Source organism: Portunus trituberculatus, chromosome 40 (assembly GCF_017591435.1).
Source record: "Portunus trituberculatus isolate SZX2019 chromosome 40, ASM1759143v1, whole genome shotgun sequence".
Classification (NCBI taxonomy): Eukaryota; Metazoa; Arthropoda; class Malacostraca; order Decapoda; family Portunidae; genus Portunus; species Portunus trituberculatus.
Window position 1 is genome coordinate 2,680,001 of NC_059294.1, and position 27,500 is coordinate 2,707,500.

General features: G+C 37.6%; 1 protein-coding gene across 1 annotated transcript in view; it reads left to right on the plus strand.

Annotated features, from left to right (window-relative positions):
* LOC123516172 (putative neural-cadherin 2) overlaps positions 1-27,500 on the plus strand; it is a 468,611-nt gene that overhangs the window by 140,047 nt on the left and 301,064 nt on the right. The window contains exon 4 of the mRNA XM_045275338.1: positions 13,302-13,366. Within this exon, the coding sequence (XP_045131273.1) occupies positions 13,306-13,366 (61 nt within the window). The 5' untranslated portion in view covers positions 13,302-13,305. The remainder of the gene's footprint in view (positions 1-13,301; positions 13,367-27,500) is intronic.

The window sequence follows — 27,500 nt, forward strand, 5'->3', positions numbered from 1 at the left end:
TAACTCCCCAAATGGAAAGATCGGTGCCATCATTAGAAGATTCCCGAAAATGAGCATTCAGTAATTTTTCAGTGTGTAAAATGTTTTCAAAATATGTATATTTTTTTTCCAGCAACAAATCACACACTATTGGGTTTACTTTACAACAAAACAAAAAAATGTAAAGTCGATTACCTGAGGCCGACAACTTGTCATCAGAAAAGTAGCTGGACATTTGGTTTCCACTCATTTACCTCGGAATTTTGCCGGCAAACATTTTACGCACTATACGTTACTAAAAGTCGGGGTTTAGCGTCATTTCCAGTTGCAATATTGACATTTCGATACAAGCAATAATTTTTCGACTACCGGTAAAATGTTGTGAGAGATGTAAACAAGATGGCGAACTTACGGCTGGCGGTGAGTGTGTTTTGCATGCCAAGGGTGAGTTTTGATTTTAGTCTTGTAACCGCTCTTATTAATTGCTGTTGTTTTATCTTCATCTTGCAAGTCTACGAAAAAAAAAAAAAAAAATATATATATATATATATATATATATATATATATATATATATATATATATATATATATATATATATATATATATATATATATATATATATATATATATATATATATATATATATATATATATATATATATATATATATATATATATACTTTAAAAAAAATGATAGGAAATAGATACTAAAGTAGATAATAAAAACCAAAAAAAAAGCGGAACACTGATGATTACTTCCTTGATTTGTGATGTCGGATTTCTCTAAGCAGCAATCAGATACAGTGGTGAACAGACACAAGATGATACTGGTTTTATATATTACTGGTATCTTATAAAACACAGGGCAAAAATGACCACTTCATAGAAAAGTCATCTCCTGTAAACTTAAGTACAACAAAGCTCAAGTTCCCTGTAATAGATGGAAAAAAGTTGCACAGAAATTAAAAACCTACAGATACAATATGTTGGTGTTACAGTTAATATCCAAGTAGAAAGGAGAAATTTTATATTATCTCACGACTTCATACTTAAAATTTTCTAGCGTTTTTCAATGTGCCTTTGGTCGCAAACAAGTTTGATGATCCAGGATGTGCTGTGTTGCGACGCGCTGCGCATACCGGAGTTCTGATACGGTCATTGGTTGACAAAAGTGCTGGTCGGCGATGTTTGTTACCGCTGAATATGTCCTTCGAAATGGCGGCATGAAAATCCGTGACGTTCCTGCATGACCTTTATGGATGGGCGCTGCAATTCGGAAAGCCACCATGTTATTCAAGGCGAACCGATGTTACACCATTTTTCCAGTGACTCATGGCCACCAACACCTCCCTTCCATCATTGTTACCATAGTTGTCATTAGAACTGTCACTGTTAGATATTCTTAACAATTAATGCGTCATCGTCACCGTTACCATCATTGCTTTCCTCTTTCACATCATATTAGCATCGACGTAGTTAATGGTCCCTCGTCGTGAATATGTTTACCTAGTGGGCGCTACGTCTTTACATCCTCGTAATGGTAAAGTAATCGTATAGCAGTATTTGAGTAACTGAGAGAGTCCATAAGCAAATAAACACTGATACACAAAAGAATGAGTTTGATTTTGAATTCATAAATAGGCAAAACAATAAATGAAAAGTAATAAAAAGACTGACCTCAATTTAAAGTTTAGAAGCAAACAAAAAGTAAATGTATTACCATTTTTTTTGTTTCAGTGAGAGAAAACTAACAGTTGGCTTCAGTGCTTCGTTATCACACAAATACTAAATCGGGCTGTTGTTGAATTTTATAAAGAAAACAAATGAATTCAATTTTACGTTTGCAGGCAAACAAACAACAGAACAAACAAATATGCTGACTGACCTTTGACCTTACACGCACATCAGCCAAATTGACCTTCGCCCCCAAACTTTAGCATTCCATGGGAGGTTCCCGCGCCGAATTTGGTAGCTGTACTTGCAGCGGCCCAAGTTAAGTCATTACCAGCAATCCGGCAACCTAGCCATGCGTCAGATCACACACCCACCGTGCCGTTATTCAATACACCTGCTGCACACCTGTTTCCCGTTTTTTTCAGGTGAGGTTCAGGCATTCAGTTTTTGGTGCAAGTTAGTAATTTACCTAAAAACATCAAAATAATCAATGAGTATAGGAATTCTTCGTCGTTTTTTCACTTTACTCAATGCACCCCGTAAAGTTTTATATGTTGACTCGTTAATATGAACAGTGATGGATAGTGAGTGAGTGTGTGTGTGTGTGTGTGTGTGTGTGTGTGTGTGTGTGTGTGTGTGAGAGAGAGAGAGAGAGAGAGAGAGAGAGAGAGAGAGAGAGAGAGAGAGAGAGAGAGAGAGAGAGAGAGAGAGAGAGAGAGAGAGAGAGAGAGAGAGAGAGAGAGAGAGAGAGAGAGAGAGAGAGAGAGAGAGAGAACAGGGACGTGTGGGAAGATGAACAACAGACTGCTTTGCTATCAGATCATGGTGGGCTCAGACCGGAAACATTTGCATTTGTGATCAGATTTAGCTTGGTCTAGACTGAAATCCCTGCTTACTCGAAACGAGCGTTGTCCTGAACTGGCCTCAAAGCGTTCGCACTGGTTGTCACTCACCTCACGGAACGGTGCGCTTCAGTGTCATTAACAAGGGGAGATACAGGACAGTTTTATGTCACACCAAGACATAACGTAGCTGGGGCGAGCCGCATGCTGCCGTCAGTGTGAGAGGAACGAGCAGTTAGTGTGGCGGAAATTACTGGAGGTCGATGTAAATGAACAAAAATAATGTAAAATGGTATCGGATATACTCTCCCATTGCAAAGAATGTTAACTATATGCGTTTGACAAAAATGAAAAAAAAAAAAAGTAATGGAATGGAGGTTTATAAATGTCAGCAAAACTTACTGTAAGTGCTGCTGTACTAGTGCGTGCTTCAGTCCGTGGTTAGCTTTTCAGTAAAACAAAAGAACTTGGATGAAAAGCTTTTTCTTTTTTATAATGGAATTGTCTATAGTAATCTGGTGGAAATAGGACGATGAAGGCAAAGCGTCCTGCAGAGACACCGACACCACAGATACACAATGACTAAAAACAACCGCCATGGAAACACTCACATCGTCCCACTAAATACACATAGTTAAAACGTATAGCACATTTTCCATCGTGGTTTTATTTTCTGTATTTGATACATGTTTGTTCTCATTGATCAGCGTCACTGAGGTAAGCAATGATTCACAAGGGAAGGTAAGCATCTCACCGCGTGAGTGTTTTCCTAAGTGGGTGAAAAGCACACCCTGCCTAATTCCTAACAATGCACGCACCAACATTTTTGTAATTCACTTTAATCATACACGAGTCTTTGATGGTGGACATTCCATTTATGCATTAAAGATTGCTAATGCAAATGGCGCATTGATGTTTATGTTCATTGTAATAACTGCAATGGACATTACTGTTTCACTCTCTAATGCCGCTCTTTCGATACAGATTTTTGATACCCAACATCATAACCAAACTGCAACATTTTATAACACTGAGACTGTTGCTACTGCCCTGCAGTTGTTGCTTCTACCACCGCTAACACAGCCACCGTTACAAACAAAACCATTAACATCATGCTGTCACTATTTTAACCTTTACTGCAATAATCACCACTGCCACACTATCACCTGCACGGTATCATTACTCTCCCTATATCACTTCTACAACACTACTCGAGTAAATGTCATCGTTTTCACTCGTCACTACAACTACACGACCTCAGCACAATCACTAGGCCAAAGCAGACACCATATTGACACTACCACTGCATCATAGTCACACAAACACCACATGCACACCACATAGCTTTGGAAGTTATGTTTCACCAGAATGCAACCCATAACACAAACATCACTATCACCACCCTGTCACAGCTTGTACCCGAATACCTCACCAGATGTCAAGGAGTGGTAAAAGGAGAGGAGAGGCTGGCTGAGAATGGGGATGGTTAGGGGCTTGGGAGGAGCAGCGCCATGAGACACCCGCGCTCCCCAGTTCCCCACAGATCCCTTGTCGCCATCACGACCCAATATTCCTCCAAGATACTTTAACTTCTCCCAGCCCTTCTCCCAGACTCTCGCGCCTCACTTCTCTCCTTCTTTCTTCCTTCTCCTTTTCCCTTCCCTTCTCTCTGACCCTCCCTGATCCACCTCAGTTCCTTCCTTCCACTCCCTTCTCCCTTGTCTCTCTTCCTCCGCTCCATTACACACCCCCCTTTTGTCCCTCCGTCATGAATCGTCCTCCCGGCACTAACTCTCGATATTGATGGCCAATCCTCTCTGTCTGGAACTCTCCTCAGCCACTCCCGTTTTCCTTGTTAAATAGTGTATAAACACAGGTCTTCTCGTTGAGGAAAATGCTACATCTATCCTTCCTTCGTCCTCTACCAATCACCACCAATGTTGTTTTTGTTTTTCCACTTTTTCTTCCCGTTGTGTTTTTCTTTTCAAAGTTTGGGCCAAAATATTTCGATTTTGCGTTCCCCCCAGACATCCACCCTCCTCCTGTCGTCCCTCCGCTCCCCCGACACATTGTCAGGGAAAATAAATCATGGTATTTTTTCCAGCCGTTGTAATGTGCCCTCCAGTGGCTGTCGCAATATCTCACCTGTAAATTAATCACCAGAGTAATTCCCCTCAGCCCTCAGCGCTCCCTTCCCATCTCACCTCAGCTTTTCCTACCCGTCCACTCTTTTTTACTGCTCCGAGACACATCTTGTCTCGCCGGAATAAAGCATCTGCCATATATCTGTCTGTCAGTCTGTCTGTCGGACTATCCATCGTCTTACATCGATGTGCTTGTCCTTCTCTTTGCTTGTCTGTATCTATTTATATCTGTCTACCTAACCATCTCTTTCTCTCCATCTACATATGTCTATCTGTATATCTATGCACCTATATCTACGAGTATCTATCTCCCTTCATCTACGTATTTCCATATATCTATCTATATCCATCATCTATCTGTTTGTCTATCTGTCTGTCTACCTGTCAATCTTCTTTCCTCTGTTTCTCTGATTGTGTATCTTTTTATTTGTCTATCTACGCACAAACTCACTCCCCAGTCACATCCTCAAGGTTGCTCTCAAATCTTAGCCTCTCCACCATCCGGCCGCCAGGGAGGAAGAGGACTAATCCTTCAGAACGAACTGCTGGAGAGTCAGTCACGCAGCTTACTCAGGTCTTCTGCCTCTCTGTCACACAGCAGAAATGGTCTACGAATATTTGACCAGTAATGTTTATTCAATTTCGGTTTTATTTTGTTCATTTAGGTACTCGTATTTTATTCATTTATTGATTTATTTATATGTATATTAACCGACTGATTTTAAAATATTCTTATTATCATTTTCAATATTTTGATTGATGTATTTAATTTGAAAAAAAAAAAAAAAAAAAAAAAATATAATATATATATATATATATATATATATATATATATATATATATATATATATATATATATATATATATATATATATATATATATATATATATATATATATATATATATATATATATATATATATATATATATATATATATATATATATATATATATATATATATATATATATATATATATATATATATATATATATATATATATATATATATATATATATATATATATATATATATATATATATATATATATATATATATATATATATATATATATATATATATATATATATATATATATATATATATATATATATATATATATATATATATATATATATATATATATATATATATAATTTATTTATGCATTTTGTTAAATAGATTTGTTGTTTATTTTAGCATGTACATTCCTAAAAAGCACACATTTCTTTGAACACTTTAAGTCTATTATGTAACTTTCAATGACCTCTGAAAGTCATTCAGGTGTCTCCATGTGGCCATAAATGCTACTAATAATCATACTCATTTTACTTTGAGAATAATTATAATTTTTTTTATTTATATTTGGTTAATATGATATACTTCAGAAATGTTAATCAGGTACTGTTCAATCTAACGTATAATCAACCAAAGGGCTGAGCCGTCTCAACCCTGCTTTGTTGCGATCTCATTCCATTCAAGCTTGGTAATTCTGAAAGGGAAGCTGAAACTGAGGGTTCGATTAGTCCCAATCACTACGGCCTCTCTTCACGCCAGGGCAACTGATAATTAGGCGGAAAGTAATTAAAACTAAGCCCTTTAAAGAGTGTAGGAAAGATGGAGAGAACCACTGTTATTAAACACTTATCACTCAAAAGCAAGTTAAATAAGAATATTGTTCGTTTGAATACTTTACAATTTTGTAACTTGAAAATTTCGGATGTGGATTTCATTGCAGGAACTGAAATCTGGTTCAGAAAATCGGAAAAGTATAGATATAAAGCTCTTATGTGAATGCACTGTTGTGGAAAGGGAAGGTCAGATAGAGTACGCTGTTGAAACCATATAACTAATGTATTTTCTATTTTCAAGGCATGCCTTGTGTCGGAAGATTGATGTATAACTGCTGTGTGTGTGTAGGGAACAGTTGTGCTTTACCAGGTATTAGCTATGTGTAAAAATATCAGCTAGATTGTAATATACAAATAACAACTCGGTAGTAATAAACACAGCAGTCGCCTGTGGAATACCGGTTTTTAGTAATTTTCTTATCTTCGCAATGGCTTACTGGCACTAGACGCCTGAGGGGACTCACTCGCGATAGGATCACTTACGTCACTCATTGTGAGCCTGGATATCTACGAGTAGGATTCCCAGATGTGGTGGTGTTGTTTTTGTTGCCGTGGAGGAGGTGGTGGTGGTGGTAGCCTAATGGTGACGATTGTGTGTGTGTGTGTGTGTGTGTGTGTGTGTGTGTGTGTGTGTGTGTGTGTGTGTGTGTGTGTGTGTGTGTGTGTGTGTGTGTGTGTGTGTGTGTGTGTGTGTGTGTTTGATTTGTGTGGTGTGGTCTGTGTGTGTGTGTGTGTGTGTGTGTGTGTGTGTGTGTGTGTGTGTGTGTGTGTGTGTGTGTGTGTGTGTGTGTGTGTGTGTGTGGGTGTGGGTGTGTATGTTTAGATGTTATAATAATGGAAAATGGAAAAAAAGATACTGAAAATATATAGTCTTCACTGCTTCTTCTTCACCATCTCGTTAGCACTCTTACTCTGGATAAAGTAGCGTCCTCAATTAGAGATTGTCCCACCAGCATATATTATTTTTATTATTTGTACTAAAACGTATTTTATTATTACTATCTTCATATTTTTTTGCATAAATGAAGACAATGCATTATTTATGAGTACAGTCTTTCTATTCAGAGACAGGAGATTGATTGTTGCAGGAAAGCAAAATTGTCTAATTTTCGTAAATGTCTACCAGTACCAGTACAGCAACCTCTCTTGGCTACAGAATTGGAGTACTCGAGATCCTAGTATATGAAGTTGTAGGACAAAAAACGATCTGATATTCTATGCTTCTCTTAAGCTATCTTTCCATACTCCTTTGTCGTTTTCAGTAGCTTACTCCATAGCTGACTTACTCCGTTCCTACTTGCTGTCCAAAAGAAATATTTGTGTCTATGCATGTAAGTCAATGCAGTTCTTCCATATTATAAACTGTGTCCTGCAGCTTCATATGAGGTAGACGTCAAAGTCTTCTTTATGAATTTTTCGTGTTTTTTTTTCTTCCTTTACAAAATAACTTATATTTTTGTCAAGATGTCTAAAAAAATAAAGTATCTTAAAAGTTGTGGTGGTGAGATTGTCCCGGAAAAGAGAAAAGTGATTCTCGTGGAATGAACTGCCGTTATGGTCCAATTTAAGGTTCTTGCAGCCCGGGAAGTATGTCCTATGTACATTTGAGGTGAGATTGTCGCCGAGCCGCTAGCATGCAAGTTTTTTCGTAATATCAAAGCGCAGGAGTGAAAGTAGCGACCTGAGACGACGACTAACCCGCTTACGATAGAAGAGGAGCTTTAAGTGGTAAGAAAGTGGTGAATCTAAACATTTTCGTTATAAGTTCTTACTTCTGCATTGGTTTGTAAGTATGTATATAGACTTTCATCGCAAACAAGCACGTGCTGAAAGTCCACGTTAATTGCAATTGTTAATCTTCCTTTTTTTTCTTTTATAGAGAATGGTAACTATTGCATAGACTTCAGATCGCTCTACAAATGGTAACTCACTCACATAAACCAATGCGGAATTAGGCGAAGTGGAACACGAGTATACGCCCTTTACGCTCCAAGCAGCATTAGTTAGCAAGTCCCTTCCCACCGCTCTCCCACCCCAAGTAAGAGTTCTGAGGCTTTGGCCCACCCACCACCGCACCACCCACTCCTCTGGTAAAATATTTTGGAGAAATGTTTGGCTGCATGCAAATAAAGATGTGGATATCTGAAGAGAACGTGATATACAATCTTAATACGAATTTGCCTTACAGAATCTCTCCTTGTGTCTGTATGTCTGCGTGTTTTTCTGTCTGTTTTTCTTTGCGCTCGTATATCTCTTGTGTATCTCTCTCTCTCTCTCTCTCTCTCTCTCTCTCTCTCTCTCTCTTTTCAACGCCCCCTCCCTTCCCACGCACACAATGATCGAGCGCAAAGAGAAGCAAGGAAAGATACAGCAAGCGCCACATGTTGACATCACTCCAGTTCGAATTTGCCAAGTCTTGTAAACACATAAACAGAAAAATGTGTCTGTTGTGGAGATGAATTGCCACTAAATTCTTGTTCTGATGCAAATAGTCTTTCCCCCCAGTTCGTTTCAATGTAATTATTTACTAACCTTCAATTACAATTTACGGGAATACCTACAGCAGTAAGGAAGCTAAGTTTGGGTATCGGCTTAGCGAAATGTATAGTGTAGTTCTGTCTTTTGTTATGTAAAGTTATTTGTTCTTCAGTACAAATAGAGCTCGGGGTGAGGTCAAAATGTATTGGCGGTGCTTTATTGCTGCGTGCCGCTCTCTGTGAGTCGCGCCTCTGTGAGAAAAATTTCCCTTGCTAGTATTTTTTCTTTGTCGAAAGGAGAGTTGCGGGGTGGAGAATGGATGAGCTTTCACGGTCTGGCCTCGATAGACACAAATAACAAGCGCATGAAAAATAATTTGGATGCAATATTGTGAGCAGTATATTTTTGTGAGATTGGATCAATGTGGATAAGAGAAGAGATTAAGTTGATAGACATAGAATAATATGCAAAGGAGCAAAACATGGGCAGGCGAGAGGGTTCGCTCCAGTGGAGAGGGAGGAAAGTAAAAAAAAGAGAGGACTGGCTGCATATCACGAGGAAACGTGCATACTACAGGGACACAAGAGATGGAGGGAGATGGGACTGAAAAAGTTAGCAGGAAGAACTTGACAAAGAATGGCAGGGGTCTGTATGTCATGGAGAGAGTGAGAAAAATAGGAAAAAGTTTTCTTTATTTATATAATGCAGTGAATGACTTGCATGCATGTATTCATTAAGCTCTTGGCGCAGTCTTGGTCCATTAATGCATAGTCAGAAGCAATTGGATGTGTTGTTGATGCCTAATAATTCATATCGCGCTAGAACAGCCCAGAGGCGTGTGTGTCTTGAAGGGGATTACGACCTAATTAGAGACTGGCGGAGGGCGTCACAGAGAGCAATGTGTGTGTGTGTGTGTGTGTGTGTGTGTGTGTGTGTGTGTGTGTGTGTGTGTGTGTGTGTGTGTGTGTGTGTGTGTGAGATCTGCTTGCCTTCCTTTTGACGTTGCCCGAATACAATGGCGGGGCGGATGGAGGCCGCCGGACGACGAGTAGCGGCCACTCGGCCTGTGACACAAAGGGAATAAAGGTAGACTGTGTGTGAGGACGGGATGAGTGGTTGGTGCGTCCTAGCGGGTGTGGCTACAATTTCAATGATATTGCCCTGGACACTGAATTGAAACGCATATCTAAGGTTGCGTGTATACATGAAACTTTTTTAAACATTTTATTATACCTTATATGTTACATTTTAAAGAAGAGTTAATACAAGAGAAGCGATAGCCATTTAAGGCCAAGGTCTTTTGAGGAGTATTTTTTATATCATGAATTTCTTACAGAATTATATGTAGATTTTACATACATAATGATGCACATACATACATACACACTTGCATAATACAGACCCCAACTAGCTTCTTCCAAAAAATGCTAACTTTAAAAGTTGGCAATACATTATATATTTATATAATTACTTGTCCACATGCTGTATGTGTACAAAAAATATATAATGATAATAAAGAGGGTAAGAAGGATGATAGTAACAGTGAGCTAAAGAAGCTTGGCTGTATGGAATATTGAGTAATGATATGTTTTTTAAATTGATTTTTAAAGGACCTTAAAGAGGATCGTAATTTTATCGTGGTGTGGGGCTGAGTTCCACACCTTAGGGCCGGAGTAAGACAGAGAATGTTGGAAAAGTGTTGTATTGTGTAGTGGGATGCGAAGGATAGTACGGCTACGGGTATGACACTCGTGTTGTGTTTGTAAGGTTGCAATGTGATGTGATGACAATAGCTGTGGTTTGAACCTTTTATTTTATTTATTTTATTTTCATTTATTTATTTTCTTGGACAGAAAAGTGGAGAGAAATATGGGAGCTAGGAATTTAATTAGTCATTCTTACTTCTGACGTGAAAATTTCAGAGCCTTTTGTTTGTAATTAGTACTGGCCTCTATAATTGGCTGAAGAGTATGCGGCTCTTCCTAATTGGTTAACGAAGGAGTCAGCTTGATCAGATTAACGACGAGAGAATGATTGCAAAGGTTTAATCAACTTTTCTCTTACCTTATTAAGTTTCATTAAAATATAATTACTTAAGTGGCTAGTACTGAGCTATTATAAGATTCACCTCCGCTGTACTTAAGTAATTGAATAGATTAGGAGTGCGAAAGACTTGAGCAGCTGCAGGCTTGCACCACAACTGCCACTCCAGCTACAATAGTAGGGAGCAAGGCAGCAGCAGGCGTCACCGAGCAGCAGCGGTTGGAGTTTGCCATTATGAGGTCGAGCAGGTGTGTCGGGAAAAATAACGGCCAAGTTAACAGTGACGTATTAGCTCAAATGTTTCTTATCGTGAAAGGAAAACTGGCCAGAGTGTTCCATATTTCTTAACAGTTTGGTCTGATTGGTGGTGGCTCTATTTATCTGTAAGGGTTATAAAAGGGAAATGGTGTTAGCGTAGTGATCCCTGCTGTAGTTTATTTCAAACACCTGTCTTGTGAATGTAATGTAGTGTGTACTAATTTGAATATTTTACCGTCGCCCTGCTGTTAATAAGCTTCTTTTGTTCATCGCATCTAGTGTACTGGTAAGAATTTGTTCTCTCGCAAATTAATTACTTTAAATATTTGCTTATAATTCAATAAGTTGCTACTCATGAAATGCAGAGGTGTATTAAAATGCGTCTTACTGTTTGTGATGTTGTCTTAAAGATTTGTTTTCTTTTTCTAATCGTTCATTTATATTAAAGCTGAAATTTCTGTGTAAAAGTAATGAAACAAATATGCAAAAAAAAAAATAATAATAAATAAAAGATGAATAAATAAAAGCCGTGGCAGAAGCGACCCCTTGCCCGGTGCCACGCCCCCTCCTACACACATTAGTATTTCTCGGTGTGCTTACCAAGACCACGTGCACGCGTCCCACACCTGTCACTCGTCCGACAAGTTAAACTTGCAACGTTTGTCCTGAAGGAGTTTTTACGAAGTTCGCAGGCTTGGCTGTATCTTGAGAGAGATTCTTCCTCTTGCGAACGCTGGGAGAGAACAAGCTGCATCAAAGACTTCCTGTAAAAGGCACTCAAGCAAAGAGATACAGAAGCATTTCTGTGTCGCTGCATTGTGTGGAATAGGCAGTCGGTTACTGAAAGAAAGTAAATAAGAAGCAAAGACCGACTTCTCCAATATTTTATATTGGTAGGAGGCTTGTGCGCTAATCCGAATCTCTTTCTTGCGAATCCGACGCTTTATAGTCTCTCTTTCTTTCAATCTTTTTTTTCTTAGATTTTATAATTTCACCATTTTCAACTTTTCATTTTCATTTTATTTTATTTTGTATTTCTGTTGTTTATTTTATTTTAGTCAATTTATTGTCTTTACTTTCATTTCGCCTATTGTATTCCCTTTGCCTCAAAGGTATTGGTGCTGGTGTCGGTCACTAGCCATGTCTCTGGGTCTGTAGAGAGCGGATTTTTTTTATGTTGTTATTTCCTTCTAGTGAGTTTTTCTGTCATCTTCTGTCTTTCTTTCTTCCACTTTCTTCCTCTCTCTCTCTCTCTCTCTCTCTCTCTCTCTCTCTCTCTCTCTCTCTCTCTCTCTCTCTCTCTCTCTCTCTCTCTCTCTCTCTCTCTCTCTCTCTCAAAAGTGGACCACACTCAGCACTGCGCCAGAGGAGAGCTTGAACTAAAAGATCCTTTCTTATAAGAAAAATTCTCCCTTGATAATTTTCTGACCCTTCCGCGCAGAAGACCCACCCCAAAAAATTACTTTTGTGTTGTATCCCTTGGAATGGATCGCGGATCATTTTTTTTTTTTTCATGATTATATTGATGATTGCTTACACATACTATCCTATTTTTTTATAAGTAATGAAATACTGCACCAATAAAGATGTACTTTAAAAAGATAGATGACAAAGATTATTGAAATGAAACACATGATATTTATGATTAATGAAATTTTACTGTAGTACGTACATAGTACTTGCCCTAAGGAGATTCTGTATCATAAGTCAAATGTAAATACTTTAAGGTAGGGAGAAGTTGGCAGACAGAGATAGAAAAGTTAGACCGTGTTGGAAGTAAATATGGTAACTTTTCTTTTTATTTTCCATTATTTTTGCGGGTTGGCTCTGGGGGAAGAATGAGAAGAGGAACTTCATTAGCACTGCAAGGCGCCGAGGGTCAGAATCTAGGAGAGAAAAAATCATCATGTGAAAACTAAACTAGATTAAGGCAAGAAGAAAAATGAATTTCAGTGTTTTCCATCCAACGTGATGATGAAAATTGATGATAGTTCTCAGTATGATCAGTAAATATAATTGAGAATTTATGTGTCTGGTAAATATCTTTCTTATACACACACACACACACACACACACACACACACACACACACACACACACACACACACACACACACACACACACACACACACACACACACACACACACACATATATATATATATATATATATATATATATATATATATATATATATATATATATATATATATATATATATATATATATATATATTTTCTTCCTTTCTGCAGTTATATGATGGCGGTCAATGTGGTGTTCCCGCTCCTCATCCCGCTTGAAGAGGACCTTCATAACAGTAAGTACTATAGTCCTCATATTAAGTTTGTGTTTGTGATTATCTCCACTCCTCGCCGGTAAGTGTTTCTCCGCCTTTGTGGTTCGTAAATTCAATGTGTATCTGACTGTATTTCTGTGAACCGAAATGTAGGTGTGAAAAAATGAGTGTTTTGCACTCTCTTGTTTGGTGGTTATTCATCTGAGGGATTAGTTTCTTTTCTTGTTTTTCAAAATTTATTTTTACATAGTAAAGTAAAATCCCTAAAAACACATCACCACCTTTAAAGTTTAATGGCGTTGCAGACTTGTAATGAGAAGCGTGGTTGGGTCCGATCCATGAACATGTTTGGAGTGTCTTTTTAGAGTGAAAAACGCAACCAGACTCGCTATTCTCTGTGGGAAAAAATCTGTAAAGTCTTCGAATGGTGCAATGTTTTCTAGTGAATACATTGTTGATATATATATATATATATATATATATATATATATATATATATATATATATATATATATATATATATATATATATATAAATATAAATAGAGGAATTAGTTTCGTGGACAAATGGACCACGCGTGGTGGAAGTTCTATAGAAGACACTTTCTTCCGTCTTGCATCATTTTGTCCTCAAGCAAATTCCCGTGAATGTGCATTTTTGCAGATAGAAACTCAAGGAATAATTTATATGATGGACACTTCGAAGTATTTTGTATACTCTATTCTGTTTGCCTCGATATTCTTTTTGCTTTTTTTTTTGTTTCTGTCCGCAATAAAAAGACATCTGCTTTTACTTTCCGATGATCTGTAAGGACTGCTTATGGGAAATAATTTTTTGGACTTGGTAGTAAACAGAAATGGAATGATAATAGATCTTAGATATTTTTTCAGTGTCGGGAAATATGGTTTTTATCAATAGTTATAGCACGAAACAAAATTACCAATATATTGAAATTTTACCATCACATTTTCGTGATAGTATGAATACTTCTTTTTTTCTTTATCTGTGATGGTGCAATTGAATTGCAGTGTTTGTACCAGCATGAAGCAAATTTGTTATCACTCTTCATAGCTTTTAACGTTTATAGTGATTCACCGGATGAAGTAAAGATTGCTTATATTTCAGATCATATTATACGTTAGGTATAACGAAAGTTAATACAACAGTCAGGAAGCAAGCAGGCAAGCAGAAAAAAAATAAAGTAGGCAGACAGGCAAGCATAATTATGAATTGGCAGGCAAGCTAGGAAACAGTTAAAGAAGAGGCAGATAATGAAGTAGACACACGTACACTACATGCTGTGAACACACATCAGCTATTTGACGTACTGAATTCGCCTGTACTGCAAACGATTGCCTTTCTTTCCTATAGGTTGCTGACATTCATAACTATTTCCTGTACATATCTACCAACATCTATGTCTCTTTAGTTCTACTCTTTTCTTTTCTTCTTTATTACAGTTTATTTCTGCGAATGTTACATGTTTTTTAATTCTCTTTTGTAAGCTTTCCACCAGACATATTTAATTTTCCAGGTGACTCTACTAAGGTCAAATGATATTAGTTCCCCACAGCTTTTGTGAAAATAATTAACAATTTTGTTTTGCGATGCTGCTTCAGATTATTACCACTTAGTCTTGCTTCCTTATTCTCTTGCCAGTGTCATTAAGTATAAACATGGCTCTCGACAGCTTGTGTTATCAAGGACAACACTTTGGTTTCTTTTCTTTTGTAACGCATTGTTTATTATATATAATCAGTCGCAGCTTGTTGCTTTTTCTTTGCTACTTACGTATTTCTCTTCATATTTTTTTTTCTAATAGTGTATTTCCTATCTATTTCGCCAAGTTCCTGGAGGATTAGATTATGATCGATAAAAAGGGTATAAATAAAAAGGTCAATCAGAGGGTAGTTGCAGTCAGTCAAAATGTTTGCTTCCCATCAGTCTGTAATTACCCTTAGAATGAAGTGACTGGTAGCCAGGCATCATACGTGAGATGGTCAGTACCCAGTATAGAAATATTACTTGTAACCTCCATTAACTGCAGTATTGGGTATCAAAACTCGTATAATTTAAGTTGTATATGCTAAATATACTTCATTACAAGAATTCTAGGATGAATGAAAGATCTGAATTTTCATGAAGGGATTCATGAGCTGAGGAATTCAGAAACCTTGTAGAGAGGTTGATCGTTATCCTTCCTTAACAAATGCTTCAGGAAATGTATACTACTCCAGAATTCTTTTTAATGTATTTTTGATGTAAAATAGCTGTATATATATACCAATTGCATAAAATTACCAAGTGAAATCTTGGATGTTGACAAATAAGTTAGATCAGAGCAACTGCAACTTTACTCTCATAGGGAAAACTTGAACAGTTCAGTTGTCAGCTCGTGTCTCTGTATTCTGTCTTACATAATGAACTCATTGGAAAAAAAAAAAATTACTTCTCGAAACTGAAATCCTCACTGGCTTCGATTCCACATCCTGGCTGTTGGATATTGATTTGTTTGCCTGTCATTGGAAACTGACCGCCTGCTTTGTATTCACGGGATCCATGCGGCATACGATTTTATGCAAACTCACTCTCTCTCTCTCTCTCTCTCTCTCTCTCTCTCTCTCTCTCTCTCTCTCTCTCTCTCTCTCTCTCTCTCTCTCTCTCTCTCTCTCTCTCTCTCTCTCTCTGTGTGTGTGTGTGTGTGTGTGTGTGTGTGTGTGTGTGTGTGTGTGTGTGTGTGTGTGTGTGTGTGTGTGTGTGTGTGTGTGTGTGTGTGTGAATGTGTGTGTGAATGTGTGTGTGTGATTTACGAGAAATGTATGTTGTTATTGAATTGAATCATGAAATTATGTCCACCCTGCAGATAATTATGTTTTACCGGGTTTCAATGAAGTTCACGCATAAACTTGTTCAGTGGAGTTCGGGATTCACTTGTTACCGCGTCATAGTTCACTGTTCAATCGAGTCAAAAGATTTAAAGATACAGTCTGTGTTTCAGAGAAGCTGAATGGTTTCACTCTGCTTTAGTAACAATTTTCGTTCCCCATAAATTGCTCGCTCCGTTTCGGCATTATCATATAACCGTTCCTGATGCATACTCTTGAATTATGACCCCCTGATACCTAGATGCATTTATATTTATGTAACTAATTGAGGGGGATTGAATTATGGGGTATTTACCAAACTATTCAATGACTTGTGCATCAACTCCGGCAACTCATTATGATAAATCAAGCCTGACGAAATGTATTGCCCAGGCATCACCAAAAAACAAAAGAGAGGCAGAGAGGAATCAAGACTGGAAAACCGTTTGATAGAAAATAATATAATGGTAACTCGGAAATAGATAAATAAATAGATATACAATAATAATAATAGTAATAATGATAATAGTAATAGTAATAGTAATAGTAATAGTAATATAAGAATAAGAGAATAGAACAAATAAAAAAAAGTGACTTTAGCTAACCATCCTCCACCCACAAAAAATACTGATATATGTACAAACAGATGTAAGAGAATTTATTATAATATATTCGACATGCTCTTACTTGCAAAGGCGCTTGTATTATGAAACGCGGTGAAAATTTGAGGAAACGATAATGTTATGCTTGTCTGGAGAAAACAAGGGAAAAAAACACGTCCGTGGAAAATGTACGTGCAGCGAGATAGATAAGAAGAAAAATCACCCAATGGAATTACACGACTCAAGGCAACAGGTAAATGAAGACAAATTGTGCTGTGGTGAATATGGAGTAAGGGGAAAGGTGGTGGTGGTGGTGGTGGTGGTGAAGGTGGTGGTGGTGTTTGAAGATAAGTGGGAATGAGTGTGTTGTGCTATAGTTGAAAAGGCGGAAGAGGAGGAGGAGGAGGAGGAGGAAGAGGAGGAGGAGGAGGAGGAGGAGGAGGAGGTGTTAATTGAATGCATTATCTTTGTTGTTTTTGTCACATTAATGGCGATAAGGTTGATGTTAATGACAATGATGGTGGTAATGTTGTTGCTCTTACTACTAATATTACTGCTGTTTTCTTCTTCTTCTTCTTCTTCTTCTTCTTCTTCTTCTTCTTCTTCTTCTTCTTCTTATTCTTCTTCTTCTTCTTCTTCTTCTTCTTCTTCTTCTTCTTCTTCTTCTCCTCTTCTTCTTCTTCTTCTTCTTCTTCTTCTTCTTCTTCTACTACTACTACTACTACTACTACTACTACTACTACTACTACTACTACTACTACTACTACTACTACTACTACTACTACTACTACTACTACTACTACTACTACTACTACTACTACTACTACTACTACTACTACTACTACTACTACTTTCACTGTTGGTATTACTTATACTACTAATATTTTTACTACTTCTATAAATATATTCATTGGGACTTCTACCATTGCTTTCCATTAGTGATGACAGTTCTAATGAAAATAAAGAAAAACTATGTTAAGATCGAAACTTATAGAGATTACGAGTGTAGTTATTCTATTTCATCTATTCTGAGTTCCGCTATTAGACCTTTCATCTATACCATTCTTTTACCTTCGCTTTCTCTTCATCCACTTCCTTGTTTGTTATTTATGCGTTTGCCTTTGCATGTTTGTCCAGTTCCTCGTATTTGTCACGTCCACTTTCCTCCTACGCCTTTGATCCATCCATTCATCCATGTCTTTTGTTCACCCATCTTTCCCTGAATCCTTCGTCTCTATACCAGCGCCAGTCTTTCATCCAAAACAAATCCACGTGACAAACTCGAGGTGTTGCTAAAGATAAATGATGCAATAAATCATTCTCACTTCATCCAATCGCTTCTTCCCACCGCCTTCGTCCACACCCCCTTGTCCTCCCTCTGGTCTCCTCCTCCTCCTCTCTTCCTCCTTTTCCTCTTCCTGATTCTGACAGCTGGGATCATTTTCTTTTCATGAGCGTATAAGTTAAAGACTTTTCAGAGATATCAAACGAGGTGAATAAATTTAGCATTTGAAACTTAATACGAGTCATGAAAGGCTGAATGCAACCTCTCAGTAATTAAACGCCATTGATTAGAAAAGAGCAGGTCAAGGTTAAATGAGTTATGATGTTTCTTTTTTCTTTTTTCATTCACTCTATCATCATTAAGGTCATTAAAAGAAGGGAAATCTTTATCACTTGATTATTCTTCGTCAATAGAAATTGGGTTTGTTTGTATTTTTTTTTTCTTATTAGTTCGAAGTTATTTATTGCTGACGTGGCTGCATTTCCCTTCCCTCCTACGTAAGCTTAGTTCTCTGGCCACACATCCTGCAATTGTCTCTTTCTGTTTTATTCTACGTGCGTATATCAGCCTTCCCATGCCATCCTTTGTTGCTTGTTCCACATACATTAAGCTTTGACACAAATTCCTGTTATATTCCAGCGAGTTTTCCCTTTCAGTACTATGACGCGTTTTTATTATTTTTTTTTATTTATTCTGTTTACTATTTGGCGATTTTGTGCAGCTTCAGAAACTTGTATGGGGAATAGAATAGTGAAGATTCTGTGCATTAATCTTCTGACCTCCGTAGACCCTTCCTAATATAAATTCTAAATCGTCTAATCACACCCAAAGCTCGAAGTAAAAGTGCGTCCCAGTACTGAAGATGTTGATAAAGGTATAATTCTCTCTCTCTCTCTCTCTCTCTCTCTCTCTCTCTCTCTCTCTCTCTCTCTCTCTCTCTCTCTCTCTCTCTCTCTCTCTCTCTCTCTCTCTCTCTCTCTCTCAAGTGTAGGAAAACCAACTTGTAGCTATCGTGATTTTCTTATGCTTTATCTTAATCGTCAAAAAAGTCTAATTAATTCCACGTTATTTTCTTTCCTATGTGTTCACTCTCCTGAGGCCAAACACTAAATAGTGTATCCGTAAAGTTTTAGTCTAGAACCACGAGTTGATGCAGGCTCCTCGTGGTATTACGAGCTTATCCTTCCCCTCTGTCTGCTTTTCCACTTGCACCTGTGGTTAATACCGTTATGTGAAGTATAGACGAACATTTCATCCTTTACCGTTGCGTGGTTTAAACCGGTTGTGCGGTAAACTTACTAATATTATTTGATTTTACCTTGCTTTTAAGATCTGTGTGTTTGAAATCATTTTGCATCTTTTCCGTTTTGTTTTTCATGTGATTGCGAATACTTTCCTCTTATATCGTTGACATAACGTTAATATATCAATACCGACTATGTAACAAGATGCAGTTTTGTGTTATCAGGCTAGAAACGTGGAAATATATTTACTTTACAAATGTTAGGTTCAATATCATGAGTATTAAGCAAAAATAATAATTCATCAATTTATTCATTCATTCATTTATTTGTTTATTTGTTTGTTAAACATTATTGATAATCATACCTTTTTTTTTTTTTTGTCTATGACGAGTCTGCACACGTACACAGCTGACAGTGATTACTGAAAAAAAAAAAAAAATGAAGCAACGAACGAACACTGCCACTATTTAGTAACATTTGTATTTTTTTGTGGCGCAGAAGTTGCATGATGATGGTGGTTTTCATTATTAACCTTGAAAATGGACCAAACTGTATCGGAATGCATATTTAAAAGGAGATAAGTGGATTAGGTGCGAGGTGAATTAATTACCTATATTTGATTAAATGAACTCATCACCTACACGGTCAGTAGAATTGTGGAATGGAACAAGAGCACAATAATTCGTAGCTGATCTCGCAGGAAGGGGAGCTGCATGGTGCTAGTTGGTATGACAAATATTAGTACAATTGTAATAAGGTCAATGATGATGATTGCTGCAATAGTAATGATGTTAGTAGCAACAATTTACAAACAACAACAGTATCAACAACAACAAAAACAATAACAAGAGAGATGCAACTCTCCTGGTAGTAATTATGATATGTGGGAATGGCATGACGTGTATGGTTCAATGAAAACGGGAAACAAGGGTAAAGGTTGAGTTATTACTTTCAAATAAATAGACAGCCTTTCCCTCGCTTTCCCTCGCTGCTGTATAACAATAACAATAACAACAACAACAGGAACAACAACAATAACAAACACAAACAACAATAACAGCAGCAACAGCAACATCAACAGCTACAATATAAACGATAAGAACAACATCAGTAGCAATAAAAACAGTATAATGATGAAAATAATGAAGGTGATGATAATAAGTGATAATGATAATGGCAATAGTAATAATAGTAATAATAATAACAACCTCTTCAGTACCATGACACGTTTCCATATTCATTCTGCTTCTGCTTACTATTTTGTTGATTTTATTGGGGATTATTGTGGGGATTAGAATAGTGAAGTGTGTCCATTAATCTTCTGACCTCCATATACCCTATCTATTGTAAATAAAATCGTCTAATCATACGCTAAACTCAAGATAAAAATGCGTCCCAGTACTGAAGGGGTTAATAATAATAGTAATAATTATAATAATAATAATAATAATAATAATAATAATAATAATAATAATAATAATAATAATAATAATAATAATAATAATAATAATAACCATTTCTACCCTTTGTTCTTTAGTATAACTGTATAATTTGACGGTCTTTGTTAATTGCGTACTCCCTGCAGGAATGAAATATTAAATAGAGAAGGTCAGACAAGCTATCATTATTATCATCATTATTGTTATTATCGTTGCTTTTTATTGACCTTTATGTAAGATGAACAGGTAAAAAAGATTAAGGTAACATTAATATTACTTAAATCTTATTGATAAGTATAGAAATATTCCTTAGATACAAATGTAATCTAAATTTACACTAGCACATTTCACCAAATAATGAAAAAAAAAAAAATTGAAAGATATTGGTTGTCTAGAAATACTTATACTCTTCAGTTGAGTGTCTAGTGTCTGTGTCAGAATATTTACGATGTTCAGATCAAAACTCGATATTCTGGTACTCCAACCAGGACTACTACTGTGATGCGCGTGTCATGGCCCTGTAGTGTCAGAACTCGGCAAACTTCTCAAACTCAACACTTTACAGGCCCCGGTACGTGTCACAACTCTGGCTGCATCAATTTCCATTACCTAGGAGGACTTTTATCTCGTATCCTTACCAGTTGTTAGATGTGAAGGGATTTAGGATGTTCTACCTAAATATTCCATCAAATTAATCACCAAATTTTCAAAAGAAAGCGCATCATAACCATAAGATGTTATCCATTGACCACAACAAAGATTCTTTAGATACCACACTTAACATTATTTCCATGCAACACCTGAAGGTCACTCATTATAAAACACAATACATTTTTTACTAAAAGCGCAATTTCACATTAGTCAGATTCGCTTATGTGACACCCAGTATTATGCAAACACCCGGTATGTAATTGCAGCTTGTCATTATTGGGAGAAATTAATAATTCCAGCAAATCTTGTTTTCATGCTCGTAGCCTGTGACACACACACACACACACTCTCTCTCTCTCTCTCTCTCTCTCTCTCTCTCTCTCTCTCTCTCTCTCTCTCTCTCTCTCTCTCTCTCTCTCTCTCTCTCTCTCTCTCTCTCTCTCTCTCTCTCTCTCTCTCTCTCTCTCTCGTTTGCGAGAGGTGTGATCAGTGTTCAAGAGCAAGAAATTCAAGACTCTTGATGTCCCAACGATGTCCCAAATTTTACTTCCGTCGAGAGGAGCAGTCAGCCACACGCATCCCTGATACGACACCTCTGATTGCCACTTTGGTCGAGGAAAACACCGACTGGCGACATGGGCTTTTGTGGAGTATCGTCATAAAAATGATGAAAAAGAGAGAAAAAACACCCCCTTTCCCATTCTCACTCCCACACATACGGATCGAGGAAAGGTGGAGGGGAAAAGACATTGAATGTCCGTGGGTGGATATTTGAGAGTTTCAGAAATATACTTATAAAGAGAAATCCTTACATCTGCTGATGATAGGGGACTTGGAACACTTGAGGATTGATTCCATCTCATTGCCGCATTGCTCCATGTTTTGATAATGAAGTTAAGTATTACTCTTTCAGGAAAATTTTGTGGTTTTGTTTTGTAAGAAGCTTGGACAGAACACGACGTTTTCTTCTGTGCTACATAAAGTTACAATGATTTGTAGAAATGAAATCATCGTTAAGTGTGTTTGACTTTATTGGTACATGACCTTGTGACAAAATATAGAATATTTATGTAACATAATACATCTATATCGGTCGCTTGCTCGTTTCCTCTGCAGGTGTTGTTGCTCCAAATCCGATTACGACGATTCTAAGCCTTTTTTTATTCTAATTTCAAACACACGGATATGTTGTTGCTAATATTTTTGTGCGAAATGTATTTACTGGCGCTGTCTTTCTGGCGCAAGTTAGCAAGTTAGTGTAAGTCTCCAAAATGAAGTACATATATGAAACCGTGGATATTTGTTTTGCTTGATAATATTGAAATAATTGTTAAGTGAATGGCTAAACATATATTTCTGGTAATTAACTTAATCATTCACTTCATCAAAGCTGGGAGGGTCTCCGCTTTAATCTCCCTGTTGACACTCTGTAGTGTGTCATTTCAATCATTATTAAAATAAATAATTACCTAAATTACTGCGTTCTGTGAATATGTAAGAGGAGTCATCAATTTCTACTATAATTAGAAAAAATGAATGGCGCGAAGTAATAATGTACCTAGCCTTCATTTAAGAAGTTATCATAATTCCAGAATTATTTGGAAATTATAAATTACTGCCCATCATGAGTGGCAAAATTGTAAACCTGGCTTCTTAGTTTTCCTGGTATAATAATATACTTCATTCTATATTCTTAATTAGATTATATTTCAAAACTGGTGTGATATCAAAGGTACCGTTCGAATGCAATGAAACGTTGAGGATTGTTTAACATTCATGTATATAGAAATGTGGAACAAGCAATGGTGAATCCATTTTCTCCAACTCGCTCAACGTTAGCGGTATTGTTTGTGTTACAACTGATTAGTGTTAGCGAGGCATGAACACTTGATATCCTGGTGCTGAGAAGACATACCTCACAAATTTACGTTATGTATTATTAATTATCACATATGGATGAAGTAGATAAAATGATAAATAAGAAAGTAGCCAATAATAAGGCACTCGATATTGAGCTCCATGCAATATATTCTGAGCAGCGTGTACTTCAAGCCATGATGTATCTTGCTCTTCGAAGTGTTCTGACTTCAAGAAGAAGAAAATAAAGATTTTTAGAGACTTCATCAGTGTAGTGAATGAAGTGACGAAAATGGTCATCTCTTGTAATAATAAAGAGAACATCAAGAAATAGGAAAGGAAACGAAGCAGAAGATTGTTCATTGAGTTGTGCAAGTAAGAGAAGACAACCAATTAACAAGTTCAGCAGAGTGGTGTTCATAGACAGAGCTATGGAAGACTACAAACACTTCGGCCATCTGTGACCTTTACAATATAGTTAAAGGAGAGAAACAACCATGCCTTCGACCATACCATTTTACTTTTTTTCCTTTTTCTTGTAGCTTGCCTTTTGATGAAACATTCTTTTCCCATGCTCACTCGTGTGTGTGTGTGTGTGTGTGTGTGTGTGTGTGTGTGTGTGTGTGTGGGTGTGTGTCAGTGTTTATATATATTATATATATATATATATATATATATATATATATATATATATATATATATATATATATATATATATATATATATATATATATATAAATATACATACACACACACACACACACACACACACACACACACACACACACACACACACACACACACACACACACACACACACACACACACACACACACACACACACACACACACACACACACACACGGCACAGCACATAGAGTAACGGTGGCCATTGTGGTATTGGCAGTATTAAAATGCATCGTTAACCATTAATCTCAGGCTTATATGCCATCAAATGTTACACACCTTTACTGCACCATGACAAAAAAAAAAAAAAAAAATATATATATATATATATATATATATATATATATATATATATATATATATATATATATATATATATATATATATATATATATATATATAGAGAGAGAGAGAGAGAGAGAGAGAGAGAGAGAGAGAGAGAGAGAGAGAGAGAGAGAGAGAGAGAGAGAGAGAGAGAGAGAGAGAGAGAGAGAGAGAGAGAGAGAGAGAGAGAGAGAGAGAGAGAGAGAGGAGGTAGTAGACACCTAACGAAACGATAATTTACTGCCAGCGAGGTCTAATGGCATTATTTCTGTTCTGGACTGATTAATCTCTGAACAGTTCTGTCCTGGATCAGTTCAGGAGGTGCTGTGAACTCACCATCAAAGCTAGTTGTGATCTCGCTGAACGTTTCCCTTTGTGCCTCAACTTTCAAGGGGGCAGTCACAACCTGTCCTCTAAAGACAACTTCGCTCCTTCACACAAAACTACATGCACTTACTGCACACACACACACACACACACACACACACACACACACACACACACACACACACACACACACACACACACACACACACACCGGGTAGTGTAGTGGTTAGCACGCTCAACTCACAATCGAGAGGGCCGGGTTCGAATCCCGGCGCGGCGAGGCAGGTGGGCAATCTCTTAATGTGTAACCCCTGTTCACCTAGCAGTAAATAGGTACGGGATGTAACTCGAGGGGTTGTGGCCTCGCTTTCCCGGTGTGTGGAGTGTGTTGTGGTCTCAGTCCTACCCGAAGATCGGTCCATGAGGTCTGAGCTCGCTCCGTAATGGGGAAGACTGACTGGGTGACCAGCAGGCGACCGTGGTGAAGTATACACACACACACACACACACACACACACACACACACACACACACACACACACACACACACACACTTGATTTAAAATGAAAACATAGCGATTCCAACACCAGCCTCGGAATCCCCTTCTGGGAGGAGATCATAAATGTCAGTATCGACCATGAATATCTTGACACCTCCCTCAACTTTTTCTTCATTAAATTCTCCAACATTCGCGGTCTTAGATCTAATTTTCAATCTGTACAGCACCACCTTTCCTCTACGAAACCTCATCTTTTCCTCACCAAAACACAGCTGCCTCAGGCAAGTGAAAGTTGCTCTTTTTCTTTTCCTTCCTACTTTCCCTATCCTCTTTTTCCTTCCAAAGTTGGATTTTGCGTATAAGTGGAGCATATTCTGTCTCTCTACCCTTTTGCGGAGATCTCCATCCTGGAAATTTCAGTGTTCACCATCAGCTCTGGCTTTCCTCTCCCCTCACTGACCATCCTGGTGAACTAGCCTTCAACTTTGCTATCCTCCATGACCTAGAGCAACTGGTGCAACACCCTACTCGTATTTCTAACCGTCTTTGAGATACGCCCAACATTCTTGATTTTTTCGTACCTCTAATCCTTCAGCTTATGCTGTTACCCTATCTTCTCCGTTGAGCTCCTGCAATCACAATCTCATATCTGTATTTTATTCTATTTCTCTAATTCCTCTTCAAGACCCTCCAAAGCAAAGGTGCCTCTGGCGTTTTGTCTCTGCCTGTTGGAGGGGACCTGGGGAGGTACAATGCTGATTTTCTCTTGAATGATTATTGTTTTCGTGTCAGAGACCCATTTATGTGTGCTGAACGCATAACAGAGGTGATAGTGTCTGGTATGGAGACATACATTCCTTACTTTTTTCTCAAACTAAACTTTCTAAATCTTGGTTTAACAGCCTGTTTTCGGTAAATTTCCAGAGTTTCACCACATTCTCTTTTCTGGACGAAACTAATTTTTTCTGGTAGATTTCGGCTTGCTTTTAATTAATTTACCACTTGTTTTTGGCGCAAACCACCCAGTTTTTTTTTATCACCCCCCAAACCTAACCCAACCTAACCTAACCTAACCCAACCCAACCTAACCTAACCTAACCTAACCTATCTCATGAGGTGGGTAAAAAACACTTCCCTGTACGTACAGTCTCGGACACTGCACCACAGTAGGTAGAACGCCGTGATCACGTAAAAACTGTACGGATTTAGCAGAGTCCTAGAAAAACTCAGCGATAACTTTGAAGTAATGCAGTTCACAACCTGCACAGTGGGACATCTTGCCTCAAACTGAATTCAAATTCATACCGCGAGCTTCAAGGCCACCGTGATTGGTTGAATAAATTATGATTTTTTTTCATTGGCCGCCGGTTCACTTTCAAACGGAAGTAACGAATCAGCGGAAACAATAGCTCAAACCAAACGAGTCACTAATGTTGGCCCGCACGCTAGCCGCTGCCCTGGGTCGAGCAGCTCTCGCGCCAGTCTGCCTCTGTTTTATTGACTCGGGAGTGAGATCACCAAAAAATACGATTAAATCTTTTAAATTCGGTAACAAATAGGTTGCGCCTTATAAATATGGGGTTCAAAATACTCGTAATGAGGAGCTCTATCTCATGAGGTGGGTAAAAAAAAACATCTAGTGGAATGTGGTGAAACACTGGAATAATACCCTGTTTTCGTGCTATACATGATAGAGAGGTTGCCATCAAAGGTACTTGAGCCTTCCATCACCTGAATCTTTTGCACTTTATATTTCTCCCCTGGATCTTCTTTCCCTCCTTTATTTCTTTTTGATGGCTCCGCTCCCATCACATCTGTGTCTAAAGCTGAACTCTTGTCTCAAACCTTTGCTAACAATTCTACCTTGGATGATTTTGTGCTTGTTCCTCCCTCTCCTCCTTCCTCTGACTATTTCATGCCTTTAATTGTTTTTTTTTTTTTGGTAATAATATTTTCCATGCCCTTGCTGGACTAAACTCTGATAGGGTCCCTCCTATTCTTTTCAAAAACACTGCTTCCGTGTTTAAACCTTGCCTGGCCAAACACTTTCAACTCTGTCTATCGACTTTTACCTTTCCTTCTTCCCAGAGGCTGGGCTACATTCAGCCTGTTTAAAAAAAATGGTGACCGTTTTAATCACATAAATTACCGCCCTTTAGCTTCAATCTTTTGCTCTTCTAAAGTTTTTTAATTTATCTTCAATAGGATGATTCTCAAACATCTGTCAATTAATATTCCTCTATCTAATCGCCAGAATGGCTTCCGTCAAGGTCGCTTCACTGGTGATCTTCTGGCTTTCCTTACTTAGTCTTGGTCATCTTAGAGATTTCGGTGAAACTTTTGCTGTCGCGCTATACAGAACAAAAGCTTTTGAT